Genomic DNA, 21,192 nt, shown 5'->3' on the forward strand with positions numbered 1-21,192 from the left:
TTTCCCTGATAAACTGGTGTGGAGATGCGCCATTAATGGCCTTTTTTCTTTGAAAAATGCTTACCACTTACAAAAGGAGATCTTGGAGATTGGGAAAGGGCAAGGATCTAGCTCTAGTTCTCATAGGAAAGTTTGCTCTACAATTTGGAAGCTGAATATTACTAATGCATCAAAAGTTTTCATTTGGAGAGCCTACATGGAATGATTACCAACAAATCTAAGCCTTTTCAAGAGGAAGGTTGTGGATTCACCTCTATGCCCTATCTGTTTACTAGAAGAGGAGATTGGTCTTCATGCTTTATGGGAGTGTATTGTTGCAAAGGATGTATGGAGTCTTGGCTCAAAGAAGCTTCAAAAAAGTGGTATTTCTACAGTCAGGTTCTTGGATCTGATTGCCACAATGTTTGAACTTTTTAAGCAAGAGCTAGTGGTAGTAACTAAGAAAATTTGGTTGTGTAGAAATTCCTTTATTTTCAAAGGAACATTTACTCATCCAATGGAGTTATGAACCAAGCAAAACATCTACTTCAAGACTATTAGAATGCAAACTAGATAGGTAGCAGAGTAAAAGAAGGATCGAGTGTTAGCATTTGCAGTTGGGACCCTCCTCTTTAAAGGGTGTATAAGGTGAACTGGGATGCAGCTCTTTGCAGGAAACTTGGCAAGGTTGGTATTGGAATTATAATCAGAGATCATGGAAGGAAAGTAATAGCAACCAAATGAATGCAAAGAGATTTTTGTCAAGACTCCCTACTGGCTGAGTCATATGGAGCCTTCCAAGCTGTTAGTTTTACCTTGGAGATTGGTATAAGGAAGATTATCATTGAAGGTGATGCATTGTAGGTTGTTAGAAACATTTTACAGCAAGAAGCTTTCTATCATAATTTGAGAGTTTTCGTTTGGGACACTAAATATATTCTATGACAGTATGAATTTTGGAAAGCTAATCATAGTAGAAGAGGAGCTAATGTAGCAACTGATGCTATAGCTAAAAATGCTCTAGGAATTGATGAGGATATAATTGATTTGGAAAGTTGTCCCACATCTATTCTTTCCCTCATATGAGGAGTGATATCATTAAAAAGCTATTGTTCATTCAAAAAAGTAAATACTTTAGTCACAAATGAATTACATAAAGTTAAATTCAAAAACTAGCATGGTTTAATATGACATGTCAAATTGTAAAGTTATTTTTATAGTAAAGTAGATCTAATGGATCACAAGAAACCACGTCAGTTTATGAATTTATTTTTAATAATCCATTTATGATTGTAGCAATGTTTTGGTACGATATTATTTTTCCTTTATTCTCAACTCTGGGCTAACAAGTGCATCATGTCTTACTGGTTGTAGAATATACTGATTGTCAAGGTTTTTTTTTTTTTTGGCATTTCAAGGACGATTTGTGTTTTTGATTGAGAAATAAAAACTTGATTTTGTTTTAAGAAAATGGTCGGTTTTTAATTTAGGCTCATGAAAATTAATTTTCCATTGAAATCTCTCAAGATTTTGGATGGACTAAGATCTCATTGTGATTAGATTTTGATTTTTGCTACCGTTGAGATTAAGATGTCATTGTGGTTGAATTTTGAAATTTGAATTTTATTGAATAAGTTCATGGCCGAGGAATTAGAAATAAGCATTATTTTTTATAATGATTAGGAGTTTTTCGATTGACATTTTTAGAAAGAGTTGACTTTAAACCAAATACTGATCTACAAAGATGCACTCTTTTCAAATTGGATTCAGCATCCTTAATATCTTTTTTTACTTAGAAAATAAAAATATGTTGGCATCACCCTTCCAATTCCATTAATTGAATAAAAATTATTTTTGACAACAAAAAAATAAAAATTAGAGGGATTGATGTAGTTCATATCTACAAAAGTGATTGGACTACTCTCAATGGTGGTCGAGAGTACTGATTGGACTAATTCAAATAATGATTTTTGAGATTACTCTTATGGCCGTCGTTGGTGGCAAAAGCCACCCCCGATGGTCATAAAGGGTGGCTTGAACCATGGCAATGGGTGGTCAGGATTCTCATAAGTCATAAATTAGGGAAAAAAAGAAAAAAAAAAAGAAGAAAGAGAATCCAGCTAATGATTCTGTCACTATAGAGAAAGACAATTTGCAAATGAGTTTGAGAAATTGTTAAAAATAAAAAGAACTAGCTTTCCCTTTATATGTTTGTACCCCATGATTGAATCCTTTTAAAAGACCCAACATATACATAAGGGGTGTTCTCATGTTTTCATTCAAGAGGTCTTCAGACTACCAAACATCTTGTGAGTGGCCAATGTCCAAAATGTTATTCAATTATTTATTTATTTATTTATTTATTTCTAAATGATTAATTGAATACTTCCAAATAAAATATATGAATGGAATGTCTAACACTGTTTTTATCGAGAAATTAAGAAAAAACTATAGTGAAAGTTCCAATGCTCATAGCCAGAATAAACTATGGAAGGTGCCGTGGAAGATGAAAATTCCCAATAAAATCAAGATCTTTGCATGAAGAGCTTGTAGATAAAGGCCTCCCCACAAAATCTAATCTTAGGAAAAAGAAAGTGGAGGCTAAGTATAAGTGTGGTTTTTGTAAAAGCAATGTGTAAGACCTTCAACATGCTTAATTTACTACTCTTCCATTCGAGATTCGTGGAACAAATATATTCCTACTATTCTGAACATGGAGGAGGATATAAATATAATAAATATTGCATTGTTTGTACTGGAGAATGGAAACATAAATGACCTAACCACTTTTTTCTTAATAGCTTGGGCCTTTTGATATAGGAGTGGAAGTACCCAAATATCCATGTATAGCAACACAAAGATATACCAATTCTCTCAATAAATTGGTTAGTCGACATTCATGCAATTATATAATAAGAAAGCACTAACGCATAAAACCAAGATTGGTAATGAAGGAAAACCTTTAAAAACTCTTTAAAGATAAAACCCTACTAGAACACCAAACCCACAAAAATCAATTTTATTATTTGAAAATCCGTTAGAAGCAAGTTTCAATTACAAAACCTTTATCAATTGACACTCTTACTTGAACAGAGAAATGACCTGTTTGTTTTTACCCCAGTAACAGTCAAAACCTTTGAGGATCTTCAAATATTGGATTTTCTTTTGGAACTCCAAGGGCTGAACACGATCACTATCTCTCCACCTTGGAGCACAATCACACTTTATGCGATAAAAAAAAAAAAAAAAAAAGAAGAGAATTTTCTTACACAAACATGAAAAACACTCTCCAATATCTCCAAGGCCTAATCTCAACGGATCCTAACTAATAGAACAACTTAAATATCTTATCTGAAAGTAGTTTCCAATACAGTGAAATTCTTCTGATGGAATGATTCTATTACGACGGTTTTTGCTGGCGATTGGCTGACACCTAGTACTTATCTTCTTAGTAGTGGCAGCTTTACATTCGAACTCTTCTCTGGTTAAGATCAAAACCTTGAAACTTAAATTCTACTGTTTTTACTTATCTAAACATTTACTAACAAGTTCTCGATAAAAGCAAAATAAACTCTAGATAAAATCAAAATATTTTACATTCATCCAAAAATACAAATTTCAACTTAAGATGATGTCTATTATCTTAGTCAATTAATCCTAGTCAAACTCTTGCAATTAACATTTTCAATATCCCCCTTTGGTGAATTGGTGACAAAATCAAACTTTGATGAATGTAACTTGAACCTGTCAAACACAACCAACAAAACAAAACCCAAGTAGAAATTCCAAGTAAACAACTGTGAACTCACAAATAATGACGTAGAATAGTGACTAAGTTTAATACCATCAAAATTCAAAAGTTTTTAAAATCTAAATCTAAGCATATTCTAGTTCAACATCAAGAGTATGTCCAGCAAACACAAAGTAAATCAGAACAACCAACCATCAACAAGTTTTAGTTACAGACCAAAATAAAAACTAAAGAATAATGCAAGGAAAAAAAAATCTGTTCTGCTCCCCCTCAATCCAATATGGTGCTTTGCTGCTCCATTAGTCCCCTTTTTTGTCCACAAGCTGACAAAGGTTAGGCCTATACTCCATCAGAGTCCATGACACTCTCCATGACCTGTTGCATATCCAGAGATAGCTGAACCAACCTATTGTTCACTTGCACCCAATCGGAGTGAAAACAACAAGGTCTTGCTCCAACTTATACTAGTTGACATCCACTTTGGCAGCAATAGCATCGATCTTCTGTGAAAGCTGAGTTATTTTCTCCTGCACTTAAGAGGAGAGTACCGAAGGCTAGGCTTAGGTGGAGAGGAAGTAGACTCTGTGCTATGTGGACTTTTCTTGGACAACATAGCCTCTGACTTAACCACTATAATGGCAGAAATAGAATCAGCCATCTTCATGGTTGGCTCATTGTCTCGAAGAGGAACCTTAGCCTTGAGGGCTAGTTTAATGATTAAGCTTCCAAAAGGCAGATTCAGCTCCTTCTCCACATGCGAGCAATGAATAATATCTATGACATGCCTAAGAAAATCAATAGATACACCTGTAGCTAAGGCATACATAAAATATGCACGCTCTAGAGGGAGCTCAGTTTAACGATGAATGGGCCAAAAGTTTGACAACACAATTTTGGCTAAAAGTCTGTATGAAGGGAGCATGACATTTATAGGGAGTCTATGGACCTTAGGATTCCATTTTAGGCCATGAGGCCTAACAAAAAGATTGCGCATGGCAGTTTTTGTTGGGGCACCCATCCCTTGATATGAGTATATAGGAGAGTCCACAACAGGCAGGTCAAATAAATCCCTCAGAATGGCAGGAGAAACCTCAATGGTGGTTCCCTTAACAACAGATATTATGTTATGCTCGACCAAATTAAAATGAGCAATATTAGAATAAGCATCCCTAACTATCTCAACGCACAGAGTAGGAGAGGAGTGTGTGAGATTTTTCTAGTATCTATTCTCCAAAATTCTTTGAGTAATGTCAAATTCAATGGATGGGAAATCAACGAGACTAATATCTCTCTCACCTAGGACTGGTCTGTGTGAGAAGATGTTCCTGTATGCAGCTTAAGCTTGTGGTGAAGTGAAGCGCTCATACGCAGCACCAGACCGTGTCGATGTAGGAGGAGTGGCAGCTGGAAGCTCTTCCTCACTGGAAGAATTTTTAGGTGTTGGAACATGATTAGAACGAGGTATGTGCATGAATGTATGTAAAAATTATTGACAAAATGCTTAAAAACATTAGTTGAGGCAAAACATTAAGTACTTAGTGAGCAACACATGAAATCTGAAATGCCTAATGCAATAAAGAAGAAATCCTTCATGCATACATTAAAAATGTAGACCCAACCACAAGATGCATGATTCATAACCCAAACAAGAAAAAAGAACCATTAGCATCACAACAGATACTGAACTCCACATCAGTGTTCATCGAACCCTAGAGCTAGAAAGGAAAAAATGGGGCACATACCGTGACTGCGGATCTTGTAGACAAGGATGTCTGCTCATTTTTGAAACCACAGAGTGCTCTAGAACACGAGAAGTGTGATAACTTGTGTTTGGCTAGAGCACAAAAAGGCGTGAGGGGCCTGAAGTAAAATGAAGTGAATGGGAGGGGTCTTAGGAGGTATCGAGCGTGAGTGTGTCAATGTGCCTGGGAGTCCCTCTTAAGTGGGGCTAGGTAATAAACTTAGTAAACTAATGGAATTGAGTCATTTACCACAATAAGCCTTAGAGTCCCACTGGGACATAAGTTACCTCTGTAAAAAGACTCCCAGATTGCATATGAAACATGCCCTCATGTAGAAAAATGCCCATATGGAAAAAAATGACAAATAAAAAAAAAATCTCAACAATGAAAAATCAAGATTGTCCTAAAAAAAAAATTAAGAAAATTAAATCCATTTAAGCCAAAGCACCTGCCTAAGTGCACCAACTGTTCAAGCACCAATATCAATCACACAACCAAAAAAATATGTTGTCTTATTTGAAACAAGACAAAATGAATGTGGACACACCATACATTTATCATGAGCAAAGTCCATATCCGTGTGTGAGTGAGGCTACTTACTCCCATAAAAAAATATTTCATATTTATTTTATTTTATTATTATATTTCCTTCCCCTCCTCCCCCCTCTCCATTTTTTTATTTTATTTTACATAGATACTCCCAAATGGTTTATCTTTCACCTCAAAAGTCAAACTTTATGTTAGAGTTTAGATATTTCAAAAGAGTATCTCCTCTGAACATAAAGTTGCTCAACCCTTAGTGTGTCTATTTTATTCCTCATCTTTTTTTCACAATAAATAGAGCAATGATTTTTTCTATAACAACTTAAAGAACAAGATTCGTGTAGGGTGTTTGTCTTTTTCTACAATAAAAAAATACAGACTTTTTCTATGTGGATCAAACCTTTATGTTCGGCAAGAAGAGACCTCTTGACTTTTAGTATAAGGTTCAACTAGTATTAGTCAATTTAAGGTGTAGACTCCCCCTTTGGTCAACATTTATAAAACTTTATGGACCATACATAATGAATAAAATGTTAAAAATAAGTTTCTCACAGTGCACGTGAATTTGACTTTAGCAAAATGAGCCATGGGGTCTACATTCACATTATAGACTAAACAGAACTAGAGAGATATTCCAGCTCCAAGTATGGAAAGTGTGAAGAACCGAATACTCAATACTTGGCACACCCAACATGATCTTTGCTCAACTTAACAAAAATAAAACTGAAAAATAAAGCAAAAGAATGTCAAATAATGTAAAAATGAAAAAAACAATATGTGAAATGCATGTCCTAAACTAATGATGTGCATACAATAATAGAAAGAAATGTAAGTTGGCCTATCACTTAATGTCACACACACCTATAGATTTCCTTAGAAACTCAAATCTTAAATCATCTAAAGGTTTAGTAAATAAGTCAGCTAATTGATGCTGAGTAGACACATGATCCAATGGCACTATTTTAGACTCGACCAAATCGCTAATGACATGATGTTTAATATCTATGTGTTTGGTCCTAGAATGCTAAACAGGATTCTTGGAGATACTAATAACACTTGAGTTAGTCATGGTATCGTGAGAGAATCCATAATCTTGAAGCATCTTTTTCATCGAAAGCAGTTGAGTACAACAACTTCTACCTACTATATATTCGGCTTCAGTTATAGATAAAGAAATTGAATTTTGCTTCTTGAAAAATCCAAGCTACAAGTTTTCCACCTACATAAAAGCAACATTTTGAGGTACTTTTTCTATCATCAGCATTTCCAACCCAATCCACATTTGAATATAAACTAGTTCCAAGTTTGTATCCTTTGAATACCAAATCCCATAGTCAATCGTTGCACTAAGATACTTAATGATACTTTTGACTGCAGTGAGATTTGATTCCTTAGGATTGGACTGAAACCTATCACATGCTCCAACAATAAAGGCTATATCGGGCCTACTAGCAGTTATATAAAGAAGCCTTTCAATCATACTTCTATATAGAGTATGATCAATATTTCTACATGTAGAGTCAGTGCTGATTTTTACTGATGTGCTCTTGGGAGTGCGAGTATGACTCTTGCCTTCCATCCCAAACTTCTTAACAAGCTCTCTAGTATTGTGAGATAAAAATTCATTCTTTAGTTTATTTTACTTGAATACACAAAAAGAAGTTTAACTCACCAATCATATTCATACCAAATTCAGACTTAATTTCAGTAGCAAAATCATATGAGAATGAATCAAATGTTGCTCTAAACACAATACCATCAATATAAATTTGAGTAATGGGTAGTTGTGTACCAGATATTCTGTTGAAGAGAGTCCTATCAACTTATCCTCTAGTGAACCCATGTTCAAGTAGATAAGTTATGAGTCTTTTATACTAAGCACAATGTGCTAGTTTTAGCCCATAAATAGCTTTATTCAACCTGTAAACATGGTCAGGATAGAGGTGATTAATGAAATCTTTAGGTTATTTTACATATACCTCTTCTTGTATAATGTCATTTAAAAATGCACTCTTGACATCTATTTGATGTAACTTGAAATTTAGTTGGGAAGCAATGATAAGAAGTATGCAGACTGACTCCAACCGAGCAACAAGAGTGAAGTATTCATTAAAGTCAATTCCTTCTACTTGTGTGTAACCTTGTGCAACTAGTCTAGCCTTGTTTCTCACAATGGTTCCATGTTCATCTGACTTGTTATTGAAGCTCCATTTGGTTTCAATGACAGTGTAATTTTCAGGTCTAGGAACCAACTCTCAAACATTATTTTTTGTGAATTGGTGAAGTTCTTCATGCATGACATTCACCCAACTTTCATCATTCAAAGCTTCATCTACCTTATAGGTTCCACTTATGACAAAAACACAAAAAAAAAAACTTGATTTTGCACTCTTTTTCGAAGTCTCGTACCTTCATCTAGCTTACTAAGAATGTTCTCTCTTGGATGATTGTGTGTAACTCTTGTAGAGGGTTCTATGTCTTGCGAAGGAGGAGAATTTTGAGGAGTTTGTTACATGTAGTCTTCATAACTTTGTTCTTGTGCACACTCTTCAGCAGCTCGGCCTATCTCGAGCTACCTATTTCTTTTAAGTTTTCAAGTTTCATTTTAGTGGTCTCGACTGACTCATTATCTGCAACCACATTAACAGATTTCATGACTATTTTTGTCCGTAGGTTGTAGACTCTATATGCCTTACTATTAGATGTATCCAAGGAACACCCCTTCATCACTCTTACTATCAAACTTATGTGAGTTTTCACGATCTTGCAAGTGTAGCATTTGCTGCCAAATACTCTAAAGTACTTAACTATTGGCTTTTTATTTTTCCATAAGCCATAAGGATTATGTTTGATGCTAGGCCTTAGAAAAACTTGATTTATGATGTGACTTGCTGTATTCATAGCTTCTCCCAAAAAATACAAGGCCATTTTCTTGATGCTTAACATGGTTTATGTCATCTCTTGAATAACCTTATTTTTCTTTTAAACCACTCCATTTTGTTGAGTAATAGGAGTAGAAAACTCTTGGTGAATGCCTTGTTCATCACAAAAAAAGAAAAATTAGTATTATCAAATTCCTTACCCTGATCACTACGAATTCTAGAGATAGAAAGATCCTTGTCTATTTGTAGTCTTTTGAACAACTTCTTGGCATGATCAAACACTTCAGATGTTTCTCTTAAGAGAATAGTCCAAGTATATCTGAAAAAATCATCCACAATGACCATAATATACTTTTTTCTACCCAGACTTTCAGTTTGTGTTGGACCCATCAATTTCATGTGAAGTCGCTCAAGTGGTCGAGAGGTAAGAATTTTTAAAACTTTCTCTTGTCGTGCTCTTGTTTGTTTTCCCTGTTGGCGCAGTCCACAAACTATCTTCTTGACTTTGGAAGGCTTAGGCAAACCTACAACAATTTCTTTTTTGAAATTTTTGATAAGTCTCTTAAATTGATATGACTAAGTCGTTGGTGCCACAACTCGACTTTATCCAACAAGACTCTATGGCAACACAATTGGATTGTTGAGGAGACTCCATAATAGTTGTCGGATGTTCTAGTGCCCTTCAAGATCCATTCTCTAGCTTTGTTGTAAACATTGCACTCATTCTTTGAAAACTGCGCAATAAGATTATTATCAAAAAATTAACTAATGCTTAACAAGTTAGCTTTCAAACCATTAGCAAATAAAGCATTATGAAGAATAGGTAGTCTAGATATTTTAACACTCAATTTTTCTTTAACAATGGACTTGCTACCATCTCCAAATGTCACGGTGCCTCCACGACTCGATCTTCTTGAGCAAAGTTTTGCCACCGGACATATGTCTCGAGCATGTGCTGTCTAGATACCAAAGGCGATAGTCTATTGACTTAAGAGTTGTATGGGCAACTAGACATACGACATCTTCTTTGACCACCCATTTTGATTTATGTTTTGAGCAATTATTTTCATCATGACCACTTTTCATGATCTTTTCTTTGTTGTGAATATAAAATTCAGATAGTTCACCTAACTTTAGGCTTATTGAGGTTATTTGATGACTTAACTATTGGACTTGATTTTCAAGAGTCTTTGCCTTCTTCTTTGATTTTCTTTCATCTCCATTTTTCTGCACTTTACTCAAGTTAAAGCAATATGACCTTATATGACTAAAAATACTACAATGATGACAAATAGGTACAAACTTACCTCAATTCAGTTTCTTTGAGGTTAACATTTCATGTGGCTTTTCAAAATGAGTTGACTTTGAAGCGACTTCTTTTAGAGCATCCACAACTTGACTTCATTTGACAAAGACAATACTGTTAGAGGTAGTGGAAGCGGATGATGAGACTTGAGGACCTTTGTCTTGGAAAGTTGTATACGCCAATCCAGTATGGTCACAACTGAACTTTTGAGTACTTAGCATCTTCTCTAATTTTTGAGTTGCTATTTTTGTTAGTTCTCTTGAGAACTCTTCAATTTTTTGTCCACTCCATCCTTTTAAGTCTTTAATCTTGAGATCTCAGCTTCATAAACTTCCAGTGTCTTGTAGAGATTATTCTTTTCATTCTCCACAGCTGTAAGTTTGTTGTACAATTTCTTGTTAAGCTATCTTAGCTTGATAACTTCTTCACATAAGTCATTATAAGCATCTTTTATGCTTAACTCATGTCAGCATCAACAAGGGCTACCAATTCACTTAATTAATTGGGTAGTTGACATTCATGCAATTATATAATAACAAAGCAGTAACATATAATACCAAGATTGGTAACGAAAAGAAACAATTTAAAGAACTCTTTAAAGGTAAAATCCTACGAGGCAACCAAACCCAAAAAAATCAATTTTATTATTTGAAAATCCGTTACAAGCAAGTTTCAATTACAAAACCTTTGTCAGTTGACACACTTACTTGACTAGATAAACGATCTGTTTGTCTCTACCACACTAGCAGCTGGAACCTCTAACGATGTTCAAATATTGATTTTTCTTCTAAAACTCTAGTGGCTGAACACGATCACTCTCTCTCCACCTTGGAGCACGATTACACTTCATGAAAGAGAAAAAAAAAAAGTAAATTCTCAAGAGAATTTCCTCACACATAAACACTCAGAAAACACTCCAATATCTCTAAGGCTGAATCTTTGCAGATCTTAATTAATAGGACAACTTAAATATCTTATTTGAAAGTAGTTTCCAAGTCAGTAAAATTCTATAGACGAAATGATTTTGTTATGACGGTTTCTACTGACGATTTGCTGACACCATGTACTTATCTTCTCAACAGTGGCAATTTCATATTCAAACTCTTATTGGGATAAGATCAAAACCTTGGAACTTGAATTCTACTATTTTTACTTATCTAAAACACTTACTAACAAACTATAGATACAATCAAAATATTTTACATTAATCCAAAATACAAATTTCAACTTAAGATGATGTCAACCATCTTAGTCACCTAATTCTAGTCAAACTATTGCAATTTGCATTTTCAAGGAGGAACAAGATGGCAGTTGAACAAATTCATATTGAACCTACAAAGGTGATTGACTATGCATTGTCTCTGCAGAAAGTTTACAAGGACCTAGAATCTTTACCAATTACAAAACTAAAGACTATTTGCTGTTGGAATCCATCCCCCACTGGCTACCTTAAACTAAATGTGGAAGTAACAATGTTTTTTTTATCATCACAAGGCATGTTTGGGAGCTATTCTCAAAGATGAAGAATGTGATATTGTGATGGCTGGCAGCTAAGTTGAGAATGAACTGAATGACCCAGAAACTATATATTGAGCTTCTTGCTATGTTTCGAGAAGCTCAATTGTTTTGAAGCTTACAGTTATGTGTAGATTTAGGATTTTCAAAGTTAATTCTAGAAAGTGATTGTATACTGATGGTAAAGGAATTACAAGCAAAAGCTAAATCGTTCTCAAGACTGGGAAACATGCAAAAAGAAGTAAAGGGGTTGTTGGAACTCTTTGCTGAGTACAAAATCCAATATGTACATAGGATGGAGAATGAGGCTGCATGCAAATATATAGGCTTGCAATTTATGTTTGGAATGTTGAGCTGGGATGATGTGTCAACGTCTGTTTCCCAAGCTATTTGGCTTGATAAAAACAGGTTGTAATGGTTTTATCTTATTAATGATACGTTCTTGTTAATATATATATATATATATATATATATATATATATATATATTTATATATATGAACCGAATGTCGCCCAAGACTTGTGGTAAACTCAGTTGGATTTAACAATAATAAGTGCATGTCGCCTAAGACTTTCGCACCACAAAGCACGGCAAGACAAAGTCGCTAGTGTCAACTCCACCGGGTCTTATGCTTAAAGCTTTCGCTCAAACTTGAGAAATTTGAGATATGCATGAACAACGTGAAACAAAATTTCATTTTTTAATTCCACAATTTAGGCCACAACTTTAGCGTCATACCGTATAAAGTTTAAGATAAGAATCTTACATTTATTAAGTATTTCTTGTTATTTGGCTTATTATATTTATTGAAAATAAATCATATTAATATAAAATTTTTTATTTATTACTGAGGCTCAATAATGGTAGAATTTATTAACTAAATAAAAGATATTATTTTTGAGTATTTCAAATAATAATTTAATATACTTATTTACTTATATATAGTATCTTGTGCATTGCGGAGAAGGTCAACTCAGTCAAGTATATAGAGAGAAATGTTGGTCTGCATCGATTAGCATTATCCTCACTGTAGCATTGTCTTGAAGTGAAAGGGGAGAGTTACATAGGAGCTAAGAACATTCCCATCCGATTCTCTATAATTTTTTCTTAAATTTTATTCATTTTTAAAAAATATTTTACATCTCACTCCTTATTTTTTCTCTATTCTATTAAAATAATATTTTTCTATTTTTTCCTTTATTATTATTTCTACATCTTTAACTACTCCCTATGGCCTATAAAATATATATAAAAAGTGATTTAGTGGATGAACAGTAGCTCTCCAAATATAGAGAACTAATGTTTACATCCTAAGCCTTTTCCTTTAAATGGAAAACATGATGGAGCGTGTATTTGGAAAAAATCTCAAATATAAATTTCATAATTTAGGAAAAAATATGTTTTAGAAAACTAGACGAGAATGTTCTAAGCTCCCTAGCGGCGACAAAGCTGGCTTTATTTTGAAAACATTATTATCTACATTTGTTGCATAATATTAAGTTGAGTTATTATATATTATTTATAACTGTAAATATCATTTCTTTTAATTTATTATTTTTCTTCAATTATCCAACTCCAAGGGTTAATCATATAGGAATTAGTAGTAATTATTGTGGGTTAGTGTATTCTTGAGTCAGCTTGAACCATAGACTTTTATTTGTTGGAAAAAATAAAACGAGAAAATAGAAAATTAGGAAGGAAGAATAGAATGAGATGATAATTTAGGCTCTAAAGCTCAATCGTAATAATGATTTCTTCCAAACATATTTTATTCAATTTCAATGTATTATAAAGTTTTGAAAAAATTATTTTCAAGATACAAATAAAACCATCAAATTCGTTGTTCTAAATTAATTTTTTTTTTTTAAACATCATTTTTTGAGAATTTCAAGATAGAGAGATGTTAGAGGAAAGAATTCACTTATTATTGATCATAACTTTCAATTAAAAATGATATTATAACTGTGTATATGCTGCATATTTCTTTTAAAAAAATATATTAAAACCACATAAAAAAATTATTATTTTTAATTGTGGATTCTATTTTTTTTTTAAAAGGAGTATGCTATTCTTGCACAACCTATAACTATATCTAGCATTACTTACTCATAAATAAATAAAGAACATCTATTTTTTTATGACTAATCAATAAAAAATTACAAAACTAGGAACTTCATCTTATCCGAATCTAAGGGTGGCACTTCGAGAAAAGTTGGAATGGAAAAATAATCAATTTACTCATGCAAGATAATGGGTAAGAGATTAAAAAGTAATTAAGTAATGGATTTGTGGGGGTAAAGAACAAATCCGTAGTGGCTAAGCTTAAAAGACACATATATTTAAATAATGTTAGGTATAAGTTTTAAATAGATAAATTTCATATAAATCTTTTGTAAAAGTAAGTTTCACTAATAAAAAATAATTTTTTTTATACTTATTTTAGGTGAAATTTATTTTTTTATAACAATTTATATAAAACTTATCTATTTAAAATTTATATAAATTATTTTTCTATATGCTTATATTGATGTGAGTTTCAACTTCAACCCATTCCCATGCCCATAAAGATAGAGATAGGATGAGGATATGGAGGAAATTTTTGAGGAGTGGCTCTGGTTGGCTTCCATAGGCTTATCAATAGGACTGATTCTACTTTTCGAGTCAATAGCCAACCCAAATGACCCGATCCACTTTTGGGGTCCCGTTTATTTGCTTTCCGTCCTTGTTACGTCCTCTCATCCGACGTGGCTATATTTAATATATTCTTTACATCATATGCTTTTAATTATTTTTTAATAAATAATACTATATATATATATATATATATATATATAATTGTAGAGTCGTTTTGAAAAAACGTAGAATCTACTATTAAAAAATTATTATTTTTTATATAAATTTTATATTTATTTATTTTTTTCAAAATGATTATACGACGCTTACACACTCACGACTGTAATTATAATTTTTTTTATTAACATATTAAGGAATATAAATATATTAGTTTTCACAATTATTATCATCTCATTTAATTATTATAATTTTTTTAAATTTCTATACAAAATAATAAATAATTTAATTTTTTCAAATTTTAAAATAAAAATAATATTAAAAAATATATATTAATAATATTTTATTCAATTTTTATATCAACTTATCTTGTCTTATTTTATTTGTAAAAACGAACAAGGCCTTAGAATTTATAAATTTTTTATATTTTTTGGAAAAAAGGTGGAATTTTAAAAAAAATATAAAAAATTTACACATTATATATCATTTATATTTGTTCATATTTTTAAACGGAGTTTGTCCACCTTAAATTTGTATTAATAATATTTTAAATATAAGAAAGTATTATATCTTGAAATCTTAAAAAATTAAATTTATTTATTAATTTGTGTGGATGTGTGGGTATATATATAATATATATATATATATGTATTATCTTCTCGATTTCTTTTTCATTTTCACCGTCAAAGTGAGGCAGCATAGGAATTAGATTTTACTGGAGAGAGCGAGCGAGAGACAGAGAGGGATGTGTTTGGCTATAATTGTTACAAGCATTTTCTATTCTTAGTTTAATTTTCGGGTCAGTTTTCTCTGTCTCCCTCTCTCTCTGTCTCTGAAACCAATTGGACCCAGACCAGGGGAGTTTGAAATTTTGAATTAGGGTTTATGGGGAAAGTAAAAGACCACTTTTCTGCTTAAATTTTATTGGTTTGTCTCGCATTTTTACTCGTGTCATCGCACTTCGTCGGATCTCTTCAACTGTGCCCTCCAATGTAAGTGATTCTCTATTCTTTGCCTTCTCAAATCCTTCGCAGCCTAAACTCTCTTCTTTAATTCCAAATGTTCTAACTTTGAATCTGCTTTTGCAAATTTAAACTCCGAAGTTTTACATGCACGGACCTATTTAGGTATTGGCTTGTGATAAGGGTTTTTTTGGGTGTCCATTTTCCATCTATATTTTGTATTCGTAAGATATGATCTTTTAGGAAAATTTGGGTAAGGGTCAGCGTTTTTAGGGTTTGTAGATATGATCAAACAGATATTCGGTAAACTACCTCGAAAACCCTCAAAATCATCCCATAATGACTCGAACAATGTCAATGATGGAGCGGTCAATGCCCATTCTTCCTTGAACTCGTTTGCTGTATCAAATTCCGTTTATAGCTCGAAAACCAGTTCGAAATCTTCGAATAATGGGACTCCTGCTCCTCACCCATCCAGTATGACTAAATCGAATCAAGGAAAAAAATCAGCTCCAATTGCGGCTGATGTAAGTTCTTTGCCTGCTCCGGTGGTTTATGAGCTTTTGCCAAGTTTTCGAGATGTCTCGGGCTCAGAGAAGCAGTCTCTCTTTATTAGGAAACTGAATATGTGTTGTGTTGTGTTCGATTTCAATGATTCTGCAAAGAACCTTAAAGAGAAGGATGTTAAAAGGCAAACTTTGCTTGAGCTTGTTGATTACGTTACATCAGTAACTTCAAAGTTCAATGAGGTGGCAATGCAAGCAATGACGAAGATGGTTGCTGCGAATTTGTTTCGAACATTTCCGTCTCCAAATCAGGATAGCAAGGTCCCAGAAATGTACGACGCAGAAGAGGAGGAACCGACCATGGAACCTGCTTGGCCTCATCTTCAGATTGTGTACGAGTTTTTATTGAGATTTGTGGCATCACCGGAGACAGATGCCAAGCTTGCTAAAAGATATATTGATCATTCATTTGTGTTGAGATTGCTTGAGTTGTTTGATTCTGAGGATCAGAGAGAGAGGGATTACTTAAAAACAATTCTCCACCGCGTTTATGGTAAGTTCATGGTGCATCGGCCATTCATTAGGAAAGCTATCAATAATATCTTCTATCGGTTCATCTTTGAGACAGAGAAGCACAATGGGGTTGCGGAGTTGCTTGAAATATTGGGCAGTATAATTAATGGGTTTGCTTTACCTTTGAAGGAGGAGCACAAGCTGTTCCTTGTCCGTGCTTTGATTCCCCTTCATAAGCCAAAGTCTGTATCTATGTACCACCAGCAACTGTCATATTGCATTACTCAATTTGTGGAAAAAGATGCCAAGCTGGCTGACACTGTGATTCGAGGTCTTTTAAAGTATTGGCCCATAACTAATAGTTCAAAGGAGGTTATGTTCCTTGGTGAATTGGAGGAAGTTCTTGAAGTCACACAGGGAGCAGAGTTTCAGCGCTGCATGGTCCCTCTATTCCGTCAAATTGGTCGCTGCCTCAGCAGTTCACATTTTCAGGTACAGCTTGTGACCGTTATTTTGTATACTTCTCTCGCACACACATAATTGATATTCTCATTTCTCACTGATAATTGGGTCCTCATCCTTCTTGGAAATTTATTTGTGTCACAATAAGATTGTGACTTTAAAATGTGGTTGTGAGGGTTATGGATTTTTTGATCTTTCACTATTTCACCTGGTGGGTTATTTGTATTAATGATATAGGCTTTGATGTTGATTATATGCTAAGCTGTTGAATTTGAAGATGGATAGTAAAGAGGTTCTTTTGGCATATAATCTATGCTTATGAATTGTTAAAAGGTCTTGATATGTTCTATGTAGGAAAAGAACTAACTTGGTCTTTTAATCTAGCATAACCCAATCTCTGTGAATGTCACAATTCGTTCTCTGATTTTCAGTACATAACCATATCTACATCTCACGGTATTCCTTAATGGTGTACATCGTTCCCTCCAACCCATTCAACATTGTGACTTATGAGGGAAATTGTTTAGACTCATATTCTGTATTAATCCTTGAGGATAGTTTATCTTATTTCCACCAGCATGTCTCACGGCCTTTTTCCCCCAAAGCTGTGGTACTGGCTTTGTTGGGGAAATGACATTGAACGAAGTCCATTTCCAGATAATTTATCCTGAGAAGACATGTATCTAATATAGATCCATAGTTGATACTTTGCCAGAACCTCCTCCTCCCACCTGTCCTTTTTTTGAAGTGTTTCCTTATGATGATATACCCAAATATGATTTGATTGAAATTCTCCATCCTAGACCACTTTATAGGGTCGAAACTTAAAGGAAGGCCCAAGCTATATCTGGGTCTATATTCCAAAAGGACTAATCAAGGTTACAATTGGAGCTCCTTGAAATCATTATAAAAGGCTTGAACTTCTTCCTTTCAAGTAATGTGAAACCCCATTCCTCACCTTTCCGTACACAATCCAGGGTATAAGGTAGACATATGGGATCGATATGTCTTGACTTTTGATATTGAGTGCTGTGGAACTGAGGAAATATGCCTTCAGAATTTAGAAGAGGACTTCAATTATTTTATATTTGGAATTTTGATTTTTATATAATATTTGGTATGAAAATGGAAGCCTGACTATCAGTAATCAGAAATTTATAAATATAGAAGATGCAAATGATGTTTAATGTTACAAACGGTACTTTCAACCTAAAAACTCTTCTTCTACCTTCAATATTCTGTCTACTTTTTGCCAACGAGCTCTCTAGTTCAAAGGATGCTTCCCCCTTTATAACAAAATCCTTTGTGAAGGGCGAGCTCATGAACTAAAGGCCCAATTGGGGTATGTGTAACTTATCAAGAAGAAAAAAGAATGTCTACACTATGATTGAGAGCTACTTTTATTTAACTCTGGTAGGTTTTGAGGAGATATGATGGACAAGGGATGCCGTGTAGTATATTATTCTTCATCTTTGAGGCAATATATGGCCTATATGTAATTATATTTGAGGAACTCAAATGCTTTCTCAGTTGCCAGATCAACTGAAGAGTTCTCTTCCACATGTTCTGTCTATGGAGCTGAAAAGCCATGGTGAAAAGTCATACAATGAGCATGTCATCTAATCTTATATTAAAGCAGAGTGGGGCATCATTTCAGATATTGGAAGGAGTGGCCAAAATTATCTATCGTAAAAACGAATTTCTTCATTTTCTGCTGTGTGAAGTCAACTAAATACTTTTAGTGAGGAAAGCTATATAATTTGTGGAAGTCACATGCATTATGCATGCCTGCCGCCTTCTACTTAATCCGGATTAATCCTGATAAAATTCTCCTATCCTGAATTGTCTATCGTTACTTCTGGAGCTTGAGTTTCACTTGTTTATTTTCTAATTACTAGGCTTGTGCCCCATTCTTGTGCAGTGAATTAAAAGTGTGAACGGAATGTCAAACATCTAAGAACCAAATGGATGTTTTAACTGATTTTTTTCTGGCAGGTTGCTGAACGTGCATTGTTTTTGTGGAACAATGATCACATTAGAAATCTAATCACACAGAACCGTAATGTGATTCTGCCTATAATTTTCCCAGCTTTGGAGAGAAATACACGCAGTCACTGGAACCAAGCTGTTCAGAGTTTAACATTGAATGTGAGGAAAATATTTTCAGATGCTGATGAAGCACTCTTTCAAGAGTGCTGGGCGAAATTTGAAGAAGATGAAGTCAAGGAGAGGGAGACACAGGAGAAGCGGGAATCAACCTGGAAGCGGTTGGAAGATGTGGCAGCCTCGAAGGCCGTAAGTAATGAGGCTGTGCTTGTCTCAAGATTTATCTCTTCTGTCGACATTGCTACCACCACTAAGCCTCGAGCTAGTGCAAGTAGTTGAGTCTGTTGAGAGTGTCGAGACTCAGGACATCATGTTACAAGAAGAGCTTACCTATGTCAGCTATGGGAATGAGAGCTGGTGGAACCCTATTGGCACAATCTAGAGATTGTTTATTGGGTTTCTCCTTGTAGTGCATCTGTTGAAAAGGAAAAACAAAGGTTGGGTTCTTGGCTCATTCCTTTCGTCCTTTTCAGCCATGTGGAGGTATCTGTATCATAAGGGATTTGGTTTAAAGAGGTTAGTTCGAATTCCTATCTGATTAATATTTTATCGTGTAATGGTGCGAAAGACGTTTCCTATTGTGCTATAGCCTTCGTTTGTTTCGTAGCCTTTTCTGAGTTACGTTCATGTCAAACGTATATATCATCTTTCTTCCAAAATTTTTTAATGTACTCTGTCCCATGTTTAGGTAAACAAATTCTGTGGTTGATTGATTTTAGCATTGAGGGAATGACCTGGTCGTTATGCCCTTTTTCTCTGCATCTCTGGGACTGAAGTGATATATGGAGGGACCAAAAATAATTATGTGCTTATTGGGTTGGACAATGTTCATAATTATATTTCAGAGTCGCGTCTTTTCATTCTGATTATTGGGTTGAAGTTTTTCTGTGTTTGTGCCTGACTTAATTATAAGAAGTTGTACAGCATAGAACGCGAGAGTTTTCCATCTTGTAATATCAACATCAACATAAACCCACCCCTATCGCTTCCAACGCCACCTCCGGCGTTGCTTTTGGCCCTTTATTCTTCGTAAAGAATGTTTGATGCATTTACTCTTTTTGTTAAAAGGAAAACTCTTTTGCTACATTCAGTACCAAATAGTAAAAATGGGTCGATCTAAAACAAGGTTTTGATTCAAATCCCTTTGACCATATATTAAAAATCAGGAAGTGAGGAAAAAAGAGATTAGAAATTAAAATCCGGGTGTCCCGACCGGCCGAGTAATGCTACTTATAACTTTTTTCACCATCATGTTATGATGTAGTATTAAATGATTGGATATTATTTATTATGTTTCACTTGTATGCTTATTATTTAATGTCATATCAAGAGATGTTGAGAAGATAATTTATAAATAGATTTTTCCATATTGGCCTCCCTTTGGTTGGAAACCAAATGTAGGCAAATGGGTGAGCATAGGAATATGATCAATGTTTTGAATATCATACCTGAAGCTGTACCATATTGTACCGGTCAAGGCACTAGAATGAAATATTTCGGTATTAGTATCATTTCGTGTATCGTTTCGAGATAATCGATATATGAATAAATTATATATATATATAAATTATATTCTAAAATAATAATCTATATATGAATAAATTATATATAAATTATAAATAGTCTAGTCTGAATTGGGAGTCAAAAAGTAAAGTTGTAGTTTGAAAAAATAGAAAAATAAAATAAAAATTGAAGGCCGAAATATAGGCTGGTACAGGCCGAAATTGAGGCCGGTACCGGTATTTGAGCTGGTACGAAACGTATATGGTACCTGTACCGGCCTAGCGGCCAGTACGGCAAATATCGGCCGTACCGACCGGTACGGTACGATACGAAATTGAAAATAGTGAATATGATTCCTAGACTGTTCACTATTTGGTGGGTTCATATTTCTTAATTTTTTGAACCCAAAACAGTGTTATGACAGACTCAAGGTTCAAATTATGATTTCATGCATTGAAGGGAAATGATCCGGTAATGGTAACCAATGAAACCATAAAACGCAACAAAGAAAAACTATAAAACGCAACAAAGAAACAAGAAAACCATGGGTGTGTTTTCTTGTTTAATTTAGTTGTTAAATACCTTATCATAGATCCAAAAACTCTTGAATCCTAATTTATAAAATATGTGGA

The 21,192-nt window shown here is 33.9% G+C and overlaps 1 protein-coding gene across 1 annotated transcript; it reads left to right on the forward strand.

The window, feature by feature from the left end:
- Positions 1–15,184: 15,184 nt before the first annotated feature.
- LOC121252095 (serine/threonine protein phosphatase 2A 59 kDa regulatory subunit B' gamma isoform-like) lies at positions 15,185–19,750 on the forward strand. The gene is made up of 2 exons (XM_041151581.1): positions 15,185–16,981; positions 18,947–19,750. The coding sequence occupies exons 1-2, from the start codon at positions 15,755–15,757 to the stop codon at positions 19,334–19,336; spliced, it is 1,617 nt and encodes a 538-aa protein (XP_041007515.1). The 5' UTR covers positions 15,185–15,754; the 3' UTR covers positions 19,337–19,750.
- Positions 19,751–21,192: the final 1,442 nt, after the last annotated feature.

The sequence above is a fragment of the Juglans microcarpa x Juglans regia genome, chromosome 2S (assembly GCF_004785595.1).
Source record: "Juglans microcarpa x Juglans regia isolate MS1-56 chromosome 2S, Jm3101_v1.0, whole genome shotgun sequence".
NCBI classification, from domain to species: Eukaryota; Viridiplantae; Streptophyta; class Magnoliopsida; order Fagales; family Juglandaceae; genus Juglans; species Juglans microcarpa x Juglans regia.